This window comes from Polistes fuscatus, unplaced genomic scaffold, assembly GCF_010416935.1.
Source record: "Polistes fuscatus isolate 324 unplaced genomic scaffold, CU_Pfus_HIC Scaffold15, whole genome shotgun sequence".
Lineage (NCBI taxonomy): Eukaryota > Metazoa > Arthropoda > Insecta > Hymenoptera > Vespidae > Polistes > Polistes fuscatus.
This window is the reverse complement of record NW_025113053.1, coordinates 148,744-174,262: the sequence shown is the minus strand read 5'-3', so window position 1 is coordinate 174,262 and position 25,519 is coordinate 148,744. Positions and strand designations below refer to the sequence as shown.

At 36.3% G+C, this 25,519-nt stretch overlaps 1 protein-coding gene across 2 annotated transcripts; it reads left to right on the top strand.

Annotated features, from left to right (window-relative positions):
* The first annotated feature begins 270 nt into the window (after positions 1-270).
* On the top strand, positions 271-25,519 carry LOC122514699. 2 transcript variants are annotated; one of them, XM_043631671.1, is made up of 4 exons: positions 271-1,109; positions 14,409-14,580; positions 20,214-23,758; positions 23,858-25,519. In XM_043631671.1, the coding sequence occupies exons 3-4, from the start codon at positions 21,454-21,456 to the stop codon at positions 24,331-24,333; spliced, it is 2,781 nt and encodes a 926-aa protein (XP_043487606.1). In that variant the 5' UTR covers positions 271-1,109; positions 14,409-14,580; positions 20,214-21,453; the 3' UTR covers positions 24,334-25,519. The 2 variants fall into 2 exon arrangements, with proteins under 2 accessions (XP_043487606.1, XP_043487605.1); XM_043631670.1 differs by lacking the exon at positions 14,409-14,580.

Sequence of the window (25,519 nt, the reverse complement as noted above, 5' to 3'; positions counted from 1 at the left end):
ACACTAATGTTCGAACGAAAGATTTAGAAACTAAAATAGACGATAGTTTGTGAAAAAGTGTAGGAGAAAAAATGATAGATAAATAAATAGATAGATAAAAAGGGAGGGAGAGGGAGATGGTAAGAGAACAGGGTATCAAAAGTAAGAGCAACCAGATATTATATTTAGGCGGCAGAAGGGAAAAGTTTCGGTTGCTGTCGGCTTTCTGAAAGCGGAGTTCCCTTTGTCCAATTACTTGCGGAGTGGCGGCAAGATGGCGCTCGGTGGGAGGCGCTCAACGATTGGTCGATTAGTCGACACTCGAAGTTGCCGAGTCCAGTCGCTCTCACGCTCTCGTAGCGGGCGTTTCGAGTACGAGTGTATTTATTCGCTCGGATAGTGCGATAGAGAAAGAGAAAGAGACAGAAAGAGAGAGAGAGAGAGAAAAGAAAGAAAGAGAGGGGCTATATCGTGCATTTTCCATCTCTCTTTAGAGTGTGTATGTTTCTCTCCCTCCCATTTGGTCTGTCGTTCGGTGCCGTCTGCGCTCTCGCTCCCACCCGGGCAACAGCAAGTAGGAAGCCAGGCAGCAGCAGCCACCCTCTCTCGCTTTGTACCCTCGCAACGGTGGTAGCGACGACGATGTGAGAAACGTAATGGCCACCCGTGGGCCTAGGATAGAGAAAGAATAGAGGACCTCCTTTTATCTCCTTTTATCTTTGGATCCTTGCCGGTCTACTCTTCTTTCATCAAAAGTATCTTGCTAAAAAGAAACATAGAATAGGTACTACTAGAAAAGAGAGAGAGAGACAGGTAGATAGAAAAAAAAAAGCAGAGCAGAACGTTCGGACGTTTGTCCGTCTTATTCGTCGCGGTCTGTCGGTGAATAGTGCGCGAGTAAAAAAAAAAAATAACAAGAAAAGAAGAAGAAGAAGAAGAAGAAAATAAGCACCGTTGTTGGTGCATCCTTAGTGTTACTTATGTGTGCCAGCCATTATCGAGCGTACTTCGCTCCAACGATCCTCAAGGTGTGGAAGACGGAATTGGATTATATTATATCACTTTGGGTTATCCTAGCGTCATCGCGAATTCTACCCTCTGTAACGAGGATGCATCAGAAAGTGACATTAGTGAGTACTTACTTATTTACTTTCTCTTTACCTGTATTTATCTATCTCTCTCTCTCTCTCTCTTTCTTGCTTTCTATATCTTTCTCTTTCTATCTTATCTTTCCTATATTACTCGCCGCGTGTTGTTCGCGCGCGTGTGTTTCTTCGAAACAGAGCTTTTATTACACAAACGTCGGACGCACCCTCGCGATTAAAGTGCGTGCCACGCCAATTTTATTATTATTATTATCGAACGCCTATGACATGACACGACGACGACGATGACGACGACGACGAAGACGACGATGATGATGACGATAATGATGATGATAATGATGATTCTAATTCGAAATTTAAGGTTTTTTAAAACCTTACTTTTATATGTGTGCGTGTGTGTCCCCCTCTCTCTTGTAATATCTTCTCTCGACTATTTATTATTTTCCCTCTTTTTGTGTGTTTTAAAACGTTAGCAGAGAGCACGTAGGACCTAGGGAAAGGTCCATTTATCGTGTTCCCTCGACACGTACATAGAAGTAGTACGTTCGCATCGTTGGTAAATGAGAGAGTATGCGCGTTACGAGACCCCACGATCAATTTCGAAAGATATTCGGCAGAGTAACGCTTTTGTAGAAGATGTCGCGGTGATGTCTCCACTACTTTTTCTTTTTTTTCTTTTTTTAAAAAAAAAAATACCCTATTCTTGTACGGCCTTCAATGCTTCATTCTCTCACGTGCCACCCAACCCCTTCCTTCCTTCCTTCCTTCAATCCTTCCTCTTTTTTTCTCTCTCTTTATATAATATCTATCTATCTATCTATCTTTCTGTCATTCTTTATTTCTTTCTTTATTTCTTTATGTTAAGTTCGTCTGTCTCTCTCTCTCTTTTCTTTTTAGAAGGACCTTTGTTTCTCTCGCGTAAAAGCCTACAATAGTGGCACGAGGACGAATCCCTCTCATCGCTGCATTACATTGCCCCCCTTGTCCTCCCTCCACCCCACCTCTTCTTTCTTCTCCTTAACTCTTTCGAGAGCGCGCGAATAAATCCCATTTATATACATATACATATACATATACCTATATATATATTATCTCTTTTTCTTTCACACGATGCACTCTTAAAGTTTTACCTCTCTTCCATCTCCCTCCTCCTCCTCCTCCTCTATCTCTTCCCTGGGCGTATACCCGACGTTCAATAGACACAAAATCTTCATTAGTTTTCTCATTTCCTTTCATATTATCGTCGATCCTAATTATTCTTTAATTGGAAACGAGACGGGGGGGTTTAGAAGGGGTGATGGTGGTAGTGGTGAGGAAGCGAACATTTAGCGAGAGATGATAATCTAACAGGTGTTCTTATCCTACTTTGTGTTATACCATTTTAAGCTTTTTAAAAGAAAATTTATCGTAGGTAGCGTAACAACCTCGATCGATTCCTTTCTAAGACCTTTATTATCGATCGAGCACGAGATGGTGTTCATCCTTTTCATTGTTCTCTCTCTCTCTCTCTATCTCCCCCCCTTTCCCCCCTTCCACCGTATTTCTCTTTCTCTCTCTCTTTCTATCCGTCCGTCTGTCCGCGTCGTTGTCTGTCTACCTGTCTTCTTTCCCTTCCAACTATCGTTACTTCTCTTTGTGAAGAATATACGAAGATTGCTCGTCGATAGGTCGGTCGATCTGTCGTTCCCTTTAGTTTCCACCACTCGCTTCGATATTCGATGTGTTTCTTCTTTTTTTCTCTCTTCTCTCTCTCTTTCTTCCCCTCTTTCCTTTCTTCCTTCCTTCCTTCCTTTTCTCGCTTACATACATACGTACATATATACATACGTAGTACATACATACGTACATCATACATGCATAGGTGGATTCATGCTTGATGGCAAGCTTTGTCTTCCCTCTTTTTCTCTCTCTCTCTTTTTCTCTCTCTCTCTCTCTCTCTCTCTTTCTTTCTCTTCACCTTTTTCTCCTCCGTTCCCATTACACGACGCTATCGACTCGACGAGAAAAATAGTTTCGTGGAGCAAACTAAAATGGGGCTTTCTTTCTCCTCACAAGGTAAAAAGGTTTCGTACTATACTTTTTCTTCTTCTTCTTTCGCCTCCTCTTATTTCACCTCTTCCTCTGCTTCTTCTACTTTGCGACGATACGTTTACACCTTTACTCTTCGACTTTGAACACATTACTCTTTTCCTCTTTCCATTCTCATTTTTTTCCCTTTTTTTCTTCGTCTTCTTCTTCTTCCTCCTCCTCTACTATTTCCATCTATCTCTCTCTCTTTTTTATCCGTCCTACAAGCCATTTAAAGTATGTGAGTCGTGTGTGTATGTAGGTCCCTCCCCCCTCCTCCCTCCTCATAACTTCAACTTCTCTATGTGCTTTTATCATTTTTTTTTTGTTTATTCGTTCTATCCATCTATCTATCTATCTATCTATCTATCTATCTATCTATCTATCCTATCCTTTCCCCCCTATTCATTTTTATTTTCGTATCATCGAGTTTTGTTCTCATTGTTCAACAAGAAACTTTAATTTTTTTTAACCGAATAAACTCGAATAACAACGTGCGCGCAATTTTTTTCCCCACCGTTTTTTCCATTATGCGTATTCAAGGTTTCATTTAATTTCATTTCATTTCTATCATTACATTTCTCGTAGTTAGTTAATTAAGCAAGAGGAAGGGGGTAGGGGGATGGGGAGGGGACAAGAAGAAGACTGGAAATGAACTAATCCTTTTCATTTGAAGAAGCACCCCAGTACCACCAGCTAATACTAACACTAGGTACCAGAAACAGAAAGAGAGAGAGAAAGAGAGAGAAAGATAAGCTTTAACGAATCGTGACAATGTAATCCGTTCGATTTGATTTAAATTTCTCGGGCAAATGAGTTCATTCAAAGGCAACGACGTGTTACGACTCGTCGTCGTCGTCGTCGTCGTTGTCATCGTTTCGAGAGATCGCTTTTCTTCATTTCCTATTTTACAACCCCCTTCCATCCCTTCCATCCCTTCCATTCCTTTCATCATCATCATCATCAACATCATCATCTTCTTCTTCTTTTCCTTTTACCTTTTAAATCCCATACAGATTAGCTCTTCTTATTCCTTTCAACGAAAGATTCGAAATGAAAAATCTCTTTTCTTCTTCTTCTTTTTTTTTGTAATCTTCTTAAGCCAACCATTGAGAGTAGTTAGAAAATGAAAAGGCAAGAAGGTGTGTATGTATATGAGTATATACATTAGCTGGTAGGAAGAAGGGTTTTTTTTTCTTTTTCTTTTTTCTTTTCCAATAAAATCGATCGTTATTTCTTTTTTTTATAGCCAATCCTCATAAATTAAACGCGCACGTTTAGATCGAAAAAAGTGAGAGAGAGAGAGAGAGAGAGAGTAGATGAAGAGGAAGAAGAAGTATATATATGTATACGTATATGTATATGTTATGTATATATGATATTCGATGAAAGGAATAAGGAGAGAAAGTTATCGAAAAATTTTCGAAGAATTTCGAATCACATTATGAATGACGTTCTCATAAAGGCAGTCTTTATATATTTGAAAGGTGGTTCAGAAATTCAGTGAGCATGTGGCAACGCCGGAACCTTCTCTCTCTCTCTCTTTCTTTATTTCTTTCTTTCTTTCTTTCTTTCTTTCCTTCCTTCCTTCCTTTCTCTTTCTTCTTCTCCTTCTTCTTCTTCTTCGATTCCGTAGATGCATCTTCTTCCTTGAGCAGCAGCTACGGGCTACAACAACAACCTTAGCCGTAGCCGCAGCATCACCACCATCACCGGTGGAACCTTCACCGCCACCGTGGCCGGTACCTTATGCCATGTAGAAAGAAAAAGAAAGATAGAAAAAGAGAGAGAAGTTCTCTCTACCTTTACAAACCACCTTACACCCATCCATGTTCTCTCTCTCTCTCTCTCTCACTCTGCTCTTTTATTTATTATTCGACCCGACCTCGACGAGTTAGGCCCTTCGCCGGTGTATATATATGTGTAAGTACCTACCCAGCTTCTCTTCTTCTCATCCTCATCCCATCATCCTCATTCTCATCCTCGATCCTCGATTCCTTGGCTAACGGAGAAACTGGAATCTCAACGCTTGCCGTTGGATGGGCTGGGGGGATGGGAGGGGAGGGGAGTCTTCTCTTGTGTCTCCTTTCTACTTACCTTTTTCTCATCTTCACTTCTACCGTTCTCTTGTTTCTATCTTTCTACCTACCTTCATGTTTCGCGTTTCGCTATTTTTATCTTTAGATATATATAAACACTTGTATCTTTTCGTTAACCATTTCATACCCCTCCCCCCAAAACGATATCATTTTATCTACTTAGCTAATTCATATATTATATATTTTTCTTCTTTACCTTATCATCATTCTCGCAATTAAATCAAATCCAATAAACGAGAAGTTCTATCCGTATATCAAGGATTTCAAATAAAGAAATGTTACTACTTATTTTTGTTTCTTTCTTCGTACACAACCTATCTAACATTATTTAAATTCATTGGCGATATCGTTAAAATGCAGGTGTCCATTACTGTATGATGTAAATGCGTGATACTTTATGTCTCTTTATAATTCCTCTTACGTTAGAACGTGAATCTTGACCAAGCCGAGAGTCCCTTGCCCTTTTCCCTTGTACCTTCTCATTCCCCTCCCCTCCCAGCCCCTCTCTCTCTCTCTCTTTCACTCTCTCTTTCTTTCTTTATCTTTTTCCTGGCGGATAAATCCGCAGTAGACCTTAAGTCGTAAGCCGACTTTAGCGCGCGTGCTACGAGCGTGTGCACCCCGCTGTCTCTTTACGTCCCTGACCCCCCTGCACAGTCTGCATGAACCCCCTATATGCGTCGCGTCTTTATCCCTATGTGTTTCTGTGTATGTGTATGTGCGCGCGTATGTGTGTGTATGTTCCTTCTGTACACCACCTCCTCTTCTTTACTTGCACTGCACCCTTCTGCACACACCGAGAAAACTCTGATGGATATACGAACGCGCAAGCAGACTTTAGATTGAGAATGCACCGTCTTCGTATAAACATTTTTCTCTTCTTTTTTTCTTCTTCTTCTTCTTCACTGTTATGGAAGCAAAAGATGAAGATGAAAAAGGAAGGAGGAAAAGAAGAAGAAGAAGTAACGAAGAAACGCGCTTTCTTTTACGATCGTTCCTTTCATTAACCTTACAACATATATATATATATATGTTATATACGTAGGGGATTGCAATCGGAATTCCTACAAATCGTGTATACTCTTTACGTACACTTACCTATGTATGTATGTATGTATGCATGTAAATGTGTATATGTGTCTGGTGTGTGGCTATGTTAAAACGTCATTCGCACGGTACATTGCCCTTCTCTATATCGTTTCTTCCTTAGCCATCGACTCGTTGTATTCCGAACGAACACGTCTTTCTTCTCTTTCCCCCTTTTTTCTTTTTTTCTTTTTTTTTCTTTAAAGTACAACGACTATCGCTTTGTTCTTCAGTTTCCTCCACTTGTTTTCACTTTATCGAACACGTCACTCAATGACCTTTTATCTATCATTAACTTCCTTCGTGCGAATAACTCGTGCCACTGACCACACATTTTTTTTCTTTCCTTATCACTTTCTCTTCGAATCACTTGCTCTTTCTATATTCATATAATTTCTTCGTTCATCGAATCATTTATATTTTTCTATATCTCTTTTTTTAAGCGAACATTTATTTAGGATCGTTGCGATTTGAAAACTCAATGAAATATAATTGACGTGTACCGAGATTAAAAAGAGACAAACTTGTAACATCTATAAGATTAACTTGCGAGAAAACGAGATAGAATACAGTACTACTGTGTTTCCTTATTATTTTGCGTGTATTTTTGGTTTTATTCCAACCCCCCCTCCTCCTCGATGCCACCAAATAATTTTCACGTTCTCTTTAACGTTCGAATAATATTCGACCAATGACGTGCTCCTTAGCAATATATTATGCTAATCCGTTGAAATCGGTGCGCCAGGTATGCAAGACACGTGAAATAAACACGTAATACGCCGGCCTCGCACCGCACCTGTCGCGCATGCAAATTGCCAACTACTTAAGGTCGAACCTGTTGTGATTTTTCTTTTATTTCTTTTCTCTCACTCTCTCTCTTTTCCTTCCTTCCTTCTTCTTCTTTTTCTCATTCTCTTTCTCTTTCATTACACTCACCTATTCGTCCACTGACTATCACTTTTACTGACCCGATATTCAAGGATACATTTACCTTATTATCGATCGTTCGGATACACGTGATAAATTCTGTTTTGTTGTTGTTGTTGTTGTCATAATACAGGAAACATTGAACAACATTATACACGATTTGTACAAAATGCATCTCATTGATGTATGCACCGAAATTGATATTAGTCCTTTTTATACTGGCTTCTTCTTCGTTTTATTATTATCGATGTTCTTTTGATTATCATCGTCATCATCATCTCCTATTTTAGTAAACACGTTCCTTCGAACCTCGTTCGCAGTCGTATCAATGAAAGAATGAAAGAAAGAGAGAGAGAGAGAGAGAGTGGAGTCATGCGTGGGTGCCTTGTGTTACTCCCTAATACAATAGGGCTTCCGTCGTACATAAATTTACATGAAAAGTGACTTCTGATGCACCACGCGAGCGAGCGAGCGAGCGAACGAACGAACCGTACTCGTCACGATATCATAGAATTTTTCGAAGAATTTCGTTTGAAATAAGGATACAACGAAGAATACACCTTAGTTTTTTTAAAAAGGTTAAACTACTTTACTATGCTATAGTATATACGTTGTCTAGCAAACGAGACTCTTTCAACGAAAAAAAAAAAAAAAGAAAAGACGCAGGACAGACACGCGAACATATACCTAAGCAGCATGTGTTATTTAATAATTTATCCCCCATACAAAAATTCTCTTTTATTTATGATGATAACGAATATAGAGAGAGAAGAAAGAAAAAAAAAGAAATAAATATAACATATGAAAATTGTCCTGATCGCATTAGGTTAGGCTTCTTCTTCTTCTTCTTCTTCTTCTTTGCCTAACTACCACTACCATCATCGCCACCTTTTTCCGAGAGACACGTCAAATGTCTTTCCTCGAAAGCGTGCACAAAAGATTGGAGGGAGAAGAAGGAGAAGAGTAGGCTACTATTGGGTTATTGAATATCTTCATTTCCAGGTTTCACATGCAGCTTTCCACGTGCTCTTTACATTTCACGTGTGGAAGAAATAAGAAAGAGCAGGATGCTTGTGCTAAGGGGAACGACGAGGAGGTGGGGACGGGGTTAGGGGGCTGATGGTTAGGAAAATTTTGATCGGTTAAGAGAGAAAGAGAGAGAGGAATAGATATAAGGGGAAGTCCATTGTAAGCACAAGTCCAAGTCTGTTTTGCGTCCATCTGCAGCATCTGGTTTCTTCTTATAGTACCTAAAAGTAGGTGTTTCGGTAGCTAACACATCACCTCTGCTTCTTCTTCCTCTTCTTGTTGGCAGGCACGTTAAACTTTCCTTGGCTCGTACATATACATCTTTATCATCTTTTAAGAGAATTCGTTCCAAGTATACTCTCTCTCTGTTACGTGTATGTAACACAAATATACACCCAGGCGTAGAATTTGAACATCGTTTTGTTCGATCGAAGAATCGAAGGTTTTTCGTGAAAAGAGAGAAAGAAAAAGGGAGAGAGAAAGAGAAGAGAGGCGTTGAAATTCAGCGTTTTATGAGACGAGTTACTCGTTCTAATTGCCTTTGTTTACTCGCCGTGTGCACACTAACCTATACACCTATGTATATGTAATATACACGCACATATATATATACATATATGTATATATGTACATTGGTAGAAAAGGTTGCATTGGATGCGAGCAAAACGAGAGAGATCTTCCTCTTGTTCTCCTTTCCAACTATCGTATACGATAGTAATGATGATGCTGGAAGGTGGTGGTGGTGTTGCGTTGAAGCACATCGCGTTGGCCTCTTCTCTTCATCGAGAACGCGGTGGTTTCTGCATAAAAGCCCCCCATACCCCTCAAATCCAGCTATCCGCCCACCCACCTACCTCCCCTCATCTCTCCTCTCCTCTCTTACGCCGAGGAGAGTGGCATTTCTATCGAGGTGAGTGCAAATGTCGAAGAGTCGAGGGCAATGAGAAAGGATGAGCTGCACACATTCCATTGGCCACGATGAATGATGCACTCGAGGAAAAGCAGCATCTCTGTCGAGATGGTGGGGTACTGCTAGAATTTTACTGCTAAGATTTCTACTTATCTACTAGCTGTTTCGCTCGTGACGATGATGGTGGCTCTTTTCGTACCGATGTTTGGTACCAATCGTGCGATAGTATTTTACTTATGTTCAGTTGTATGTTCTTTGATAACGTTGGGATGAGTTTCTTCCCGGGAAAAATAAAATGTTCTTTTTCTTTTTCTATTTTGTTTTAATATTCCAATCTGACGATATGCAATTTTAAATTGAAAAATGTTGATCAATCTGACAGTGCAATATACTGATAGAAAAACAGATGGAAATTATTTGTATTTTATTTTATTTTGTTAGATATTTTTGACCGGTTTCTTCCTTTGCTATCTTCCTTTTCATAAAATAGGATATCTTATGTAAGTTTTTTCTCCCCCCCCCCTATACATTTGTACTCAGTTTATTATTCCTTTTTATGGCTATTCCATTTTCCTTTTTAAGGTGTCTAGTATCGTTTTTTTTTTAGGTTTCTTCTTTCTTTTTTTCGGTATCCAACAACCCTTTTTGCATTTGGATGGTTGGTTGGTTGGTTGGTTTAGTTGAGACATCAAAGATTTCTGTAAATTTTGTTCTCCCTTCGGTTTTCCCTTTTCCCGGATACATTTCTACATTTTTTAAAGTTCGTCCGTTATTTCTTTTTCCACCCACCTTTTAGCCATGGGATATTTTTTTTTTTATTAGCCCTTCCCTCATAAATTTTGGGTATTTCAATTGTCGAGTCAGAATATTACAATCTTTTATTGCGGTTCGATGGTTCTTTTTTTTTTTCGACATACACCCTTTCATTGTAAAAGTTAGTCTCTTTTTTCTTTTACATTCCATTTTTTTTTCTGTTTCTTTGATCTTATGATTTCCAACTTTCTTCCTTTTAGAGATTCCAATGGTTGAGTGGAAAAATCGCATTTTCCCGAAAGCTCTCCCCTCCCCCCCATCGATTTAACTTTCACTTAATTTTTTTTCCCACCCACATTTCTTTTAGTCCTTTCTCCCTTTCTTCCTTTTTTTTTTAATCTTATAATCCCTTTCTTCCTTAGCCGCTTTTGGTATCTCGATTGTCGATATTTAACTGCAGCAGGTCATCGAATTTTCTCCACGAAATTCTTTTGTCCCAGATTATTATTTTTTCATACCAACCAGTCCCTGTGCGTTCACTTCGGCATGTAACTTTTCTACCCTTTTGCATTAGCCCTTTTTCTCTTTCTCTTTCTCTTTCTTTCTTTCTTTCTTTCCTTCTTTCTTTCTTCTTTCTTCTTTCCTCTATCGTATGGTAAATCGAAAACGCGTACCTCTTAACACGCAAAGAGAGAAGGCGATTTAGATTTTCGTTATTAGATAAAAATATATCTTTCGACGATCTAAACATCGTACTGAAAGAAATAAAGAGAGAAAGAGAGATAGAGAGAGCAAAAGCGGCATTTTAAAAGTTCGAGTTTTAATATTCTCAAGTGGTGGTGGTGGTGGTGGTGGTGGTGGTGGTGGTGAGATACGATGCACAAGATAATTTCTTTTTATTTCTATGTTTCTCTCTAGTTTTCTCTCTTTCTTTCTCTTTTTTATTTTATACATTTTCGGGAAATGTAATTCTCTGGGGAGGGAAGGGGGCGTGAAAAGTTTTTTTTTTAAATACCCGCGTTAACGTGGGAAAAACCACGTAGAAAGAGAGAGAAAAAAAACAAAGAGAAAAAACACGCGTGCACGTGAAAATATTGGATTGGTCAATAAATGATATCGAAGTTTACAACGATTTGAAAAAAAGAAATTACTTTTTTTCTCTTTCCCCCAGTGTAAATTATTTCAAATATAATAATAATAAAAAAAAAAATACACCCTGGTAATAACGTGCGGTTTGTCGAAATGCTTTGAACAAATATTTCCTATCTAAATAAATAAATGATATTTTCTTTTTTTTATGTTTTATTTCTAAAAATTCTATTCGTTTATTTATTGACCAATCGAATGTGCACACACACAAAAAAGTTAGTCGTGCGTTTGAAGGGGGGGGGAGGGCCAAAAGGTGTGGAAGGCGATGAAATGAAAAAAAGGGGGAGGAAGGGAGGGGGAATTTAACTGCATTTTACGTTCCGCTTTCTATTCTTTTTTCTTCTTCTTGTACCTGATGGACATTGGTCGGATTAGTGTGTTGGAGCTATTATATTGTACACCACCGCTAAGCAGCTGTCGTTCTGCATTTTGTGCGTTGATGCGGGCGCGCGCGCGCGCGCACGGGCGCAGTCTTAACCAGTCACCCATGGTGTTTTCTTATGGCTTTTTAAAAAGGGCACGGTCTAATGTTATCGTTAACGGACACCAACCATTGTTACTACCTAAGCGTATATTTTTTATGAATTTTTCTTTTTCCATTTATCTTCATGCTCTACCTGCCAGAGATCATCATCGTCATCTAAATAATCATCGTCATCTTCGTCGGTTCGTCATAACGTCTAAATATTTTCGTTGAAAGAAAAACCTTGAAGAATATTTCAACCCACTTTTCATTTTGTCAAATTTATATTTTGAATATCTTTAATCATATCAAAAGATGTCTTATGAATATAAACGCAGGCGCTCATTTTCAATAGGAGGGGATTTCTTCTTCTTCTTTTTTTTTTTTTTTTTTTCTTTTTAACAATTTCGACCAAGAGAGAAAAATAAATTTACAAAATAATAGGTACAATTTTTTATCTACAATCTTAATCGAAAATATATAAATACAAGTAATTGTAATAACAAAATAAGAAATAAAAGTTAGCCCATATCAAATTTAACATAATAAATGGTATATTATAATTCGTTCTATAGTTATTCACACGTGGGTGGTGGTGGTGGTGGTGGTGGGAGAGGGTAGAGTAGAGGGTGAAAAATTATAATTACACAAAAAAGTACGAGAAATAAAGAATGAGAAGAAAAAGAAGAAGAAGAAGAGGAGAGATGAACCAAAAAGAAAAAAAAGGACAAGAAAAATAAATTGAGTGAACAAAACCACAAAGCCAATCCCATTTTCTATTTATTCGGAAATGTGACGAACTCATAAAAATTCCGTAGACGTATAGTTTGTTTTAATACGCAATCGTGAAGATATGCGAGGTGTGTACACTCATGGGCACTCTTTTATATGGGAAAGAAGAAGGGAACACAGTCTAGACTGTAGAAAATACATCGTGGAGAGTAGTTGGTTGTTGGTCGAGTGACGATCGAATGACGCATACTCATAAAAGAGAAAAAGAGAGAGAGAGAGAGAGGATAGGATGGCGAAGAGATTATTGAGAAAAAGGAGAGAAGGCGAACGATGAGGAAGGTGGAAGGAAGGAACGAACGAAGGGTGAAGGGGGAAGATATGAGAGTCAAGAATTCGAGCTTATAAGTATCTAATCTGTGCTGTTCGTAATTTGAAAGGTAATAGTTGTCTCTCTCTCTCTCTCTCTCTCTTTCATCTTCTTTAATGTATCTTCGTTATTCATCCGTGTGACAATAGAAACCGTCTTCCTAGTCTTTAAGAATCCCTTCACCCCGTCACCGCCCTTTAAACTTCGAAGAAAAATACTTTAGACGATCGTGATATGGCAAATGTTTAAAATGATGGCTAACAAGAGAAGTATCCTAAACGATTCTGTATTTATATATATATACATACACACATGTATGTTTATTTATAATATACATATACGGTGGTATATTATAAGTTTTAGATTTCTATATGCATGTGCATTCGTCCAACGATGCATGGCTTTGATTGAACGATGATGCAAAGGTCTGACTGAAAGGGAGAGAATTCATATATAGGGGGAATGGGGAATAGGGGAATGAGACGGGGGGGGGGAGAACAGTTGTTCCGTCTCTGTCCTTCTCCCTCATTCATTCATTCTCGTTATTTTTTTAATTGCTCCCTTTGATTCATTTTCCTTTGCAAGTTCGACAAGCCAACCCATGCATCCATGCATCCATCCATCCATCCGTCCATCCGTCGTCCATCCATTTGTCCATATTCTCTGACGATCGAGGAATCACGATGGTTCAACTAGAGAGAGAGAGGAGATCTTCGTTTTTGTTACCTTTCTGTATTTCGTTATTAACAACGTTCAATCCTTGTCAACCATTCGACTGATATTACATCAAAACGGGATTCAAGAAGGATAATACTGAAAATAGAACCCGTAAAACTTTTTCTCTCTCTCTCTTTTTCGAGTTGATAGGTGGAAGGGAAGGGGAAAGGAGGGGGGGAGGTGGTAGTTTTCATTTACGTTCGTTGATATTGCTTGATAACCCTTGATTATGTGTGCGTGTATTTGCGTACGCGTGTACGTGTAGCGTAGGATCGATGCTATCCTTTGGTATCTGTCGCGTTTAGTGACCCCGTTGATATTTTAAAATGGAAATGTTCATTAGATAGGCAAAGAAGGGATCAAACATGTATAATAAACTCACTCACTCACTCACTCACTCACACACTCTCTCTCTCTCTCTTTCTCTACCACATGATTGCTCGTCAAAAGTTACTACTGTAGTTTGTCATTCTTTCTCATTATCTATTTCTATCTTTCTCTCTTCCTAACTTGGACAGGGAGCGGAGGAAGGAGGAATAGAAACGAATCAGACAGATGTATACGTAGAGGTATATGTATGTACATAACTTTAAATATGAATGATTCGTGTACATAACTATACATAGGTGTATATAGCTGGTCGTATATAATATATATATATATGAAAAGGAGAAACGCATTGCGAGATTATCGATCTCACAGGAGAAGCAATCCCTGCGAGAACACCATATACGTGATGATGGTGGTGGTATAGTATTGTAGTAGTATTAGTAGTAGTAGTATAACACCGAATTAGAATAGTGGTAGGTATAGCTTGGCTAATATTGCGATAAGTCGCTCGGGAGAACAATTATTACGGCATTAAACCGTGCAACGACAATCCTGGCTATTCCAATGAGAATGAAATAGAGAGAGTGAGATATATATATGATAGATAAAGAGAGTGAGAGAGAGACGAGACATTATCTTTTACGCTTGGGACGATTATTACGACATTAATTTCATTTTATGCGGCCTGTTGCAGGTTCGAGAGACGACGACGACGACAACGACAACGGGGTGGTAGTTCGGATCAATGACTTACTTATTCGTTTCCTTCAACCCTAATGACGTCCTATTATTAGGGCATCGTTCATTGTTCGCCTATCATAATAGGCAGCTTCTGTTGTTGTTGTTGTTGTCGGTCGTAAAGAAATGTGAGTATGTTTGTGATCCCTTCTTTATCACGACACAAGTATTCTTATCAATTTTTATTTTCCTTCTCACTCACTCACTCACACTCATCACTCACACTCACTCACTCTCTCTCTCTTTTTCTTTCTTTTTATTCTTTTCTTTTTCCTCTCCCTTCGTTTTTATCACTCATTTTTAATTATCTTTTAAACGAGCCAATTCATTGTCCGAAGGGGTGTTTCCTCTTCATTGTTTCTTTATCTCCCTATTTTAACACACTTTCAAAGGTTTATATTTAATATTTAAGATCGATAAGATTATTAGGAGTGGCGTAAGTCCTATTAGGAATGAATGATTTTCTATTTTACTTTATTCATTTAGATGATATGATTTAAATATCACTCTAGGGAATTTATTCCTATTTGTTTAATGAGATGTTATATAGTATTTAAACCTATATATATATGTATATATGTGTGTGTGTGTGTTTGAATAATCTTAAATATAAGCAGAGAGAGTGCATTAGAGTATTAAAATAATTATTAATTAATCGAACGAAATGTTTATTGTAGTTTAAAAAGATGTAGTACATTTTCGGTGCACTGTATTCTTCGGAATTTATTGTTAGACTGGTACGTTGTCATTTATGAATATTGTTTATATAACTTTATGAAAGTTGCGCATATGTGTAACGATAATATTATATCTAATAAAAAGAATTTAAAATTATATAACGTTCTGATTTTAGTATTCTTTTAATTTTTATACAATTGTTTAAACTAAAATGTGTTTGTTTTAACGTTCTTACGCAATGATTAACTGCGTTAAATTAAATTTTAAATTACTGGGTAAAATTTTGATCTAACAGAATATCAGATCGAAATTATTTAATATTCAAAGTATGCTAATAGGTATTTAATAATTATACTTTTTAATAATATCAAATATAAGTAGAGCGGATTAAATTATTAAAATAATTGTTAATTAATCGAATGAAATGTATATTGTTGTTTAAAATTACCGAGTATTAATTGGGAGTACCGTTCTTCTCAAAATTCACCGTTAGACTGATACGTTGTTGTCTACGAAACGTTCTTTTATCCAATGTTATTTATATGACTTTCCTAATAAGGAAATTCTATTTAGTAGGAATATTATATATATATATATATTGGCTTAAACATTACATACTTATTAAAATACTTCAAAACAAATATACTTTAGCTTAAACAATTGCATATAAATTAAAATAATGCTAAAATCAGAATGCTTTAATCTTAAATTCTATTTATTTCGAATATTATTCTCCTTATATATATATGCAACCTTCGAAAATTCATATAAATAATATTAAATAAAAGAATTTTTTGAAATGACAATGAGCCAGTTTTATAGTGGATTTCGAAGAGGATGATTTATATCCAATTTATATTTCAAGCTTTTAAATTACAATAAACGTTACCTCGGATTAATTAATAACCATTTAAAGTATATTAAACATTTTTATGTACTCTATTTAGTATTTAGAATTGTTTAAATTAAAATACATTAGTCTTAATGTTTTTATCCCAGTGACGAATTTAAGTTGAACATTTTCATCCAGTAAAATAAATCGAAATTGTTTAATATTCGTAATATATTAATGGATACGTGATTTTTAAACGAATGTATTTTTTGTTATTCTTATTTTAACGGGTATTAAATTGATTCCGATATTAAAAAAACATTTAAATAATATTAGAAAAAAGAAAAAGAATGATGAATTGTAAGTCATGAAAAAAAAACGAAGTATTCCCCCTGTTATACTAACGTGTACGATTTTTATATTATTTTCTGTATATTATTTTCGTATTTGTTTAATTCACTTGTTATCAAATAACAAATGTTCAAGTTAAAGCTCTATAAATATTTAAATGTATTTATTTCTGAATTTTCTTTATCTTCTCTCTTCATACTGTATCAATAGTTTTTAAAGAAAAATCAAATAAGCGTAATGGTATACGATTTTAAAGGATATATTCACTATATATATATATATATATTTTTATTCGATGAATTGTTAACTGAGGCATATAAGAATAACTTGCACAAACAATTGGGGAAAAAAATCGCTGTGATAACGCACGCGAGTTGAAGCTTATCCTACCGATTTGAATGCTTCGATATTTTTATACACACGCACACATCTATACATACATATATACATGTATGTGATTTTTTATCCCATTACTCGTTCACTGAGATGTATAAAAATAAGTTATGCGGATAATTCAACAATAAAAATATAATATCAAAAAAAAAAAAAAAGAAAAATATATACATACATATATATATACACATATAAACAAAACAAAAATTCACGATATGATATCCGTGCATACTACAGCAAGTTAAGCTTATTCCATTGATTTTCCCGAAGCATATCCGAACTTCGTTATATTTTATTTTTATTATTATTTATTATTATTATTCCAATTTTGTTCAAATATTTTTTTGTATTTTCTCCGATTCGTTGCTCGCCAAAAGAGAGAAAGACAGAATATATAAGAATATCGTAGAAAGTAAATTCGTAGCTCGTGGGAAAGGAATGTGCGAATACCTAGAAGAAGAAGAAGAAGAAGAAGAAGAAGAGGACGAAGAAGAAGACGAAGAAGAAGAAGAAGAAGAAGAAGGAAGGAAGGAGGTAGAAGGTTGGTAGGAGAAAAGAGACAGCAGACAGCAGTAATGGCATCATGCCAACCGATCGATCGTGCGAGTTATATACAATGGACTCCTTTACGTTGTGCATCATAGAAGAACATAATCTCTCTTTCTTTCTTTCTTTCTCTCTCTCTCTGAAAAGTACGCTGTCGTTTAGTTTTCCCCTCCAACCTTTTTTCTTCTTTTTACTGCGAGGAAAATTCTATTTTTTCTTTCCTTTTCTTTGTTAGATAAAAAGCCTAATTAACCCTTTGCACGCGATCATCATCATCATCATCATCACCTCTTTTTTAAAAGGAAACAAATAACTCGAATCATTATTCTAAATGATGATACATGTAAACACTCCACCTTCTATTTCTCTTGGTAATTAACGAGAGATAAACTTAGGTTAAACTTTTATCTTTGTATTAGTTGAAAAGTTCGTGCATTTTTTTTTTTTTTTTTTAAATTAATACTTCACTCGCATATAAAGTAATTTTATTGACTTCAAAAGAATTGCACTTATCTGTAACAGCATAATAAACATCGTTCGTAACACGAACTTTTGGTTTTACCCTAATACATTTCATTTCTTGAAATGTTGATACATTTTCATTGTTTGAAACGATGATGGAAGAACATTGGAATAATTTATACTAACAGGGATTGACACGTGCATTTTGATTCTGGGCTCCTTTCTTTTTGACAACAAATTCATTTTTAAAATCACTCATGTCAGATATACTCGAGTAAGTCATTATTTTCCAAATGGTATATCATGGTAACGTTGAAACGTAATTAATATTTAATAAATTTAAATTCAATTCGATATTTTGTAAATAAATTTTGATTCGATTCGGTAAAAAAAAAGAAGCCCGATAAAATACAAATTTTCCAAAACAGTGGAAATGTTTTTTAATTCAATGAAGTATTTTATATCAAGAATTACATATATATGAATTAATTATATATATATATATATATATATATATATATATAATTCACATTTGATAATTACGTAGCAATATTATTGGTCGAATTCGAATTATATACTATACGTTATTTTTTTCACTTTGTTTTTTATTCTCGATGTAAATACATAATTTTGTGCGTTCTCACGCGTTGATCGAATTCTTTTCTTTTCTTTTCTTTTTTCTTGATTCTTTTATTTTTTTTTTATTAAATCATCAACATCTTTATATATACCTGTATCATTTGTAATCGCGTATTGCATTAGTAGTACCTGATGCAGGGTAATAAACGCGTTGAGGTCTTTCAAGGTATTAACACTTTGCGTGTAGAACGTACATTTGAAAAGCTTACGTTAGTCATCCTCCAATCAGAAGCGAGTTTCCACAGAGAATGTCGATTACGACATTCTTGACCCGAGCATCGTGGTAAGTAACGCACGAGTAGATAGCCAAGCCAAAGCTAGCTAGCTAGCTAGCATCGTAGAAACCTTGCGTACATCACTTGGAAACTTACATTTCTATATATGTATATATGTATGTGTGTATGTTTGCTGTACACACCAAGTATCCATGAAAAGTTCGCTATCTTCTTCCTTCCTAGCATTTAATAATCCCATGAAAAAGAGAGAGAGAGATAGAGAGAGTACTCATTGCATCTCAAATATACCTAACTTTTTGCATTTTCTTTTTAAATTGATCATTTTAAAATATACGTGGTGAGATTACTAACAAATCTCTTATTCCGACTAACTGTAAGGGTGAAACTCAAAAGTTCGTGCGGTTTTTTCTTTTTTATTAATAATTTCACTTGCATATAAAGTATAATCATTTTATTGACTTCAAAAACATTGCATACTATCTGAAACAACACAAACTTTTGGTTCAATCTAATATCGATATTTGTACATTTTGATATATTATTGATTTATCTGTATTTTGTTAACGCGAATTATTATTCAAATTGTTATTTCCCCATTAGACAATTTGCATAATTTTATTATCCATTTATATGTGTGACGAATTACAACCTAGGGTTGATATCGAAATTCTCGAAAGTGATTGTGTTCCATCTTATCTTGCTGAAAAACAAATCTTATCTAACCCTGTATAAATAATACGATAAGGTAAAACAATATATGTATACCCATAATTATGAAAGTGATCTAAATCATATGTCTCTTGTTTCGAGATATTCACAGGATTAAATTTGAACAATAAATGAATTCTATATAATATTGAAATAACAAACGCTATCTAATTAATTTTTGACAATATCGTAGAAAATAATATTGAATTAATTTAGTTTAAAATTATATGGTGTTAAATAACTGATACTTATTTTTTGTATTCATTTTGATTTAAACCACTCTCATAATTTATTCATTCTTATACATATATATATATATATATGAATAAGAAAATAAAGTCAGGAAATAGGATTGATTAATTTAAAACCACTAGGTAACCCCTTACAATTTCCTTGCCAGTTTGATACTTTTCTTGTTAGTATTGTAACTAATGAATTGCAGGGCTTCATCGTGCTTATACGATATCATCATTCCCCGAAAAACAATATGTAATCATACCACTACTACACAACAGAACATAACACACACCTTTGGATCATTTTACAATCGATTTTGTTTGCGAGATCACGTTACAGAGAATATGAGAAAGAGAGAGAGAGAGAGAGAGAGAGATAGATATAATAGAATCCTCTATCATTATAAGCTATTTAATGGGGAGTTGGTTGCTGCTGTTGGTGTCTTATTTTATGCACACAAGTTAGCATACTCCTTGCATACGGAATTATAATAATTAGAGGATAGTAAGAACAGTTGACATATAAAATAATAATAATAATAATAATAATAATAATAATAATAATAATAATAATAATAATAATAATAATAATAGTAATAATAATATACTTTTATAATATAATGAACACTGATTATAAAAAGATTTATTCTAATGAGTTTTTTGTTTCTGTATCGTTTCAGGTATCGACTTTCTAACAACGTGGATCCAAGGACTATATAAGTGACCCGCATATTCATTTCGAAATACGAAAAAGTCCTTCCCAGATGAAGTATGAAAAAAGTATCAAGGATTATTTCTTATTTGCACTTTGGACGAGCATATTGGAAGAATACCAGTCAACGTTTGTTATATGGAATTGAATGTTCCTCGAGGATATTTATTATCTGTGATGATGATTTAAATTTAAATATAATATCCGATCAAGGAAGTTGGACATAAGAATGTGGTCGTCGATAATAAATAAATAAATTATTAATATTATTTTATATTTTCTTCAAGAGAAAAAAAAAAGCAAAGATAGAGAGAAAAATTTCTCGGTTATGCTATTATTATAATAAGAAGTTAAAAGTGTTTTCAGCTATGATCTTTTATTCATTCCCATCGTGAATGATTTTTCCAATTGGAATAAAAAAAAAAAGAAGAGAAAAATTAACAGAAGAATTGATCGGGCTATGATAAAGAGCTGGGGAAATATTCTCGAATCTGATCGATTTAACGAACAATTTGCACGAATTTGTGCGTAACAAAATGTGACGGGCTAATTGAACGTTTATTAATCCTGTCGAAACATTACGAATGACTGAAAACAACAAATATATATATACATATATATATTTATATATGTATATATAATTATACGTATAAGAATGTAGAAATATCTGAGTGATTTGAGATTGTAAAAAATGACGAAAATACCTACGAATATTAGAGCGACAATGCTCGGTAGGTAAGAAGAAGAAAAAAAGAGACAGGAAACTGTTCTCTTTCCCCCTAGCATCAGCATCAGCATTAGCCCGTAAACGAAAGAAAAAATATTGAATAATTCAAAGAATAAAATTATTCTACGAGTATTTCAACTCTCATCTCAATTCACATTCTTCTTCCGATTTACGTATTAAATAGAAAATGAAGAAGGTGTAAATGAACGAAGAAAAAGAAAAAAATAATAATGTATTAGAAGTAATCGCAAAGACTGGTCCTCTCGTAAGTGTCCTTATTTCGAGAATCCTCTCATAATCGCAGTTATCATCGTATCTCTCAGTCATTAAAACGTGATAGTTTTGTTGGTTAAATAAATACTACACCTTCTAGCTTTATCTCGTTTAAAAACTCCTAATACTCCCGGTTATGGAATGATCCTGTGTTCGACCGAGATATTTGGACGTTCGCTACGAGCACGCCTAAACACTATCGAGCATCATGATAGGAACGATGCGTTTGCTTATCTCGTCATTCATAATTACAATGCAATTTTGTGCAAACGTTTGTTTGTCGAACGGTGACGGTGGCCCTAATAGTCCGATATTCAATCTGGATCATACGTCATTGGAAAAAAATCTTGCTGCAATATTCATCAAGGTAGCACACAGTTCGGCTACCACGAAACGTAGCGTACCAGCTTACGACGCACAAGTATCAGCTAGTACGACATTGTCAACGGTACCGTCGCCGTTAACGACGACTTTTAGCAGTGGTACGACAAGCAGTGGCACGAAATCTAACAAATCAACGACAACTACGACGACACCGAGATCTACGACGACGACAACGAGCACAACGACTACGACGATCAGAACTATAACACCGGCAACTATCAATCCCTCGTTACATTCTATAAGAATTCCAATACCACGCGCAACAGCAGCATCATCGGGTATACGTGATTTGCCATCGTATGCTCCACCTTCGCGAGCCTTATTTACACCACCTTTACCACCGGAATACCTTCATCCGTTCGCCGACAAGCCAACGCTCAGGGGCACGAATTCTGACGTGCATACTGGTGCAAGAAGACCCGTACCACCCCCTAGTCTTACACCTGCCCACGAGAGAATACCTATCAGACCACCTGACCTAGTCCAAGTGCCTGTTTCCTCCCACGTTCCGGAAAGACACTCGCATTCTAGGAACAAAGCCATCAACACGAGCAACAACAACGGCAATTCTAAATTCGGTATTGAGTTCGGTGATAACGATAAGAGAAATAATTCGAACGAGTTCGTACCGACACTTCATTATCCAAGCATATCGCGCATACTTTCCGGTAGCAATGGTAGAAAACAAGACATTCCTGAGATTCTTTTGAAACCGCTTGCTACTAAGAGCCCGTTTCAAAACGTACCGTTGGTTATAACAACTGAGAGATTAAGCACGTCGACGCCTATGTTGCCGGTAACGACGTCAACCGCAACGGGAACTACTACTATGATGCCAATTACCAGTAGTACGGTTGATCCTTTTAAAAAGGTTACCCAACCAACTATTTTCAACCTGCCAAATACGAGAAGACAAGAAAACGATGGCGATTATTTGCACGGTATGAGAACGGAAAACGGTTTCAAAACTGACAATATCGAGATAGTTGATACCGAAAGACTGCCAAATCCTCAACCTCAACCACCGGCACCACCGTCTAAGAGACCAAACGACAAAGTGGATGATTCTTTGGTACCACACATAGACACTAATCCCTTAGAATCAACTTGGAAAATTGCCTGGTCTCTTCACGTTTACGTCGCGGCCATCATGTTTACCCTAATGGCATTATATTCGATCTACAAGATCGTACGTTTCAACGAAGCTACCAATCTTCTTACCCAGTCGTATTTCCTTGCGGTACATCTATTGTTAACTACCGTATGCACTTTGAGATGTTTTCATTTGTTCTACGATGCATACAATTTGGGACATTCCTTGCCGGAACCATTGTCACGGGTTTTGATGTACTTACCGGCACCGTTGTTGTCGGCGGCATTTGCAACGCTGATGTTGTACCTGGCCCGATGCTCCGAGGCACCCTCCTTGAACAACAAACTTTTGTCACCAGGTGCCCTAGTTTTTTTCTCAACCATACACATAGTTCTATGCGTCTCTCTCCACGTGTCAACTCACGTGCTGGGTTATCGAGACGAAGCAAAGATACTACCCCTAGTTTGTCAGTGTATCTACATTATCGTATGCGTAACCCTCGGCCTCTGTTATGCTTACGTATATCGTGTCGTACGTTCTCAGATACATATTATGAACAATAAAACTGCTGGTGTCAATCACGTAGTCGCTGGGATCGATCCATCGACAGTGGCATTGAGACGAGCCATTAATACGACCATAGCAACCGCTATGATCTTCGTAGTGTTGGGTTTTGTACAGCTCTATGGTATTTTTGGCATACGCGAACGTTCCCTGCCTTATCCTTGGTTCTGGTGGGGCTGGCAATTCATCATTAGGTTATTAGAACTCGGCGTTTGTGGATTATTGGTTTGGGTTGCTAGTCTCTCGCAATATCCTTTAAGAGAGAAACAATTACAACAACATCCAGCTCATTCGGGTTTTGCACTATTCCCATGCGGGAGTTCAACGTCCACGGAAAATATGGACGACGTGTTGTATCCAGCGATATGCAGCACCAATCAAGCGATACAAAATTATACCATGAGGACTGGGAAACAGGTTTACGACGACAGTTTTCCGCTAAACACCTTGCCCGAACATTTGAACATATCAGGTATTCTTAATATACATTATTATATATTTTAAGATAAATACTTCATATATAAAAGGAAAATAAAATGAATCCAATTATTGTTATTACGCTAACCCGTAGGTACCTTCGAAAGGCATTCCATACGAAAATCCGGCACGATGGGTCATTTTCCCCATGAAGGACGAGGATCATTGAGTCGTCATGGCAATGGTGTCCAAACTTTAAGAAATTCCGAGACCCGGGGCAGGCATACACCTGTCCCAGCTTTACACGAGCAAGCTCCAACAACCGGGTCTACCATGCTGGTTGCTGAAGACGGCTTCGTTAGGTTTCGAAGTTTAGGTGCCGAAGAAGATGAATTGTCCGATACCCAGAGTATGGTTGGTACTCATGGTAGAGGGAGTTCGTTGGCCGGTAGCGTTAGATATAACGCGAGGCATAGCAACATTCAACATCAACTTCAACATCAACAACATTCGCAGCAACACCAGCATACCAATCCGCATCAACATCAGCATCAACACTCGTTGCAACAGCATACTCACCCGAGCCAACAACATCAGACGAGTCATCATCAACTTTACAACAATACGTAGAAGATTCGTCGTTGGTCGTGTTTAATTATTACGATTATGATGCGGCTCTCAGTGAGAAAAACCTACGATTTAAATCGTTTACTATATCAGCTGTAGGTGAAATTAATACGATATCGAAATACGGCTGAATAATTAATCGATATAGAAGAACATTTCGAACAAATGAAAATATATCGCGTTAATTATATATATATATATAAATATTATACACAAATACGCGCGAGCGTGTAACTAATCACACACACACACTCACACACTCATTCCACTCGTACGTACGTACCAATCGAGAGAGAGAGAGGAACTGAAAAGCGTGAAACGCTTTTAATCATCATGATCATCATCATCATCATCATCGACGCATTGTTGTCCTACATATTGTCAGAGTTAAACTCTTTTTTTTTCCAATTTGTATGTCGCTGCGTTGCGATATGCGATTGCGTTTTCATTGTCATCGAAATAAAGAAGGAAAGAAAGATAATGATTCGTGGAAAAGTGTGTTTTACAAGTGCGTTTTGCGCGAGTGTTGGTTTTTGAGATTATATAACAGATCGGATACCTCGCGAAAGAAAAAACTTTTTTCGAAGGACTTTCTTGTTCATCGTACAGGGATAGGGGGCGAGGCGAGGGGAGGGGGCCAACAATTTGATCCAAAATCTTCATAAGTGATATTTAAAAAAAATCAATTATCCTTTTCTTTCGAGACTATAAACAACTTCTTCTTATTCTTTTTTTTTTTCATATCTTCTTCTTAGAATTGTAAGATGATTACGAGGTCCTAGCTCGCCGAATTAAAAATCTGAAATAGTCTCGAAAAAAAGACAAGATAAAAAGAACATTTGATTTTTGATTATTATCACGTAGAGGAATGTTGGACATTTGGCCTTGTATTTCTGTGGAAAAGAAGAAATAACATAATGAAATATAATGTATCTCTCGCCCTCTGTGTTTGCGTTGTATAGAAAACAAAACGAAAGAAACAAAAAATCATTCCTATATATATATAAATATATATTTCTCGCTCTACTCATTTTTACGTGTGTGTTTATCATGAAGTCTTATTAACATGATTGCGCATTGTGTCATCTAACTTTTGCGAGTCGAGCAGCTACTATCTCACACTACCCTCTCTAATGTACTTATATTTATTTTCTATCTTCTAATAAACGAAGAAAGAAAGAATGAAAAA

Excerpts from the sequence above, each read along its gene's own strand:
- LOC122514699 (XM_043631670.1), top strand. The coding sequence starts at position 21,454 with ATGATAGGAACGATGCGTTTGCTTATCTCGTCATTCATAATTACAATG. Across the intron at positions 23,759-23,857 it reads CGAACATTTGAACATATCAG|GTACCTTCGAAAGGCATTCC; the intron begins GTATTCTTAATA and ends GCTAACCCGTAG.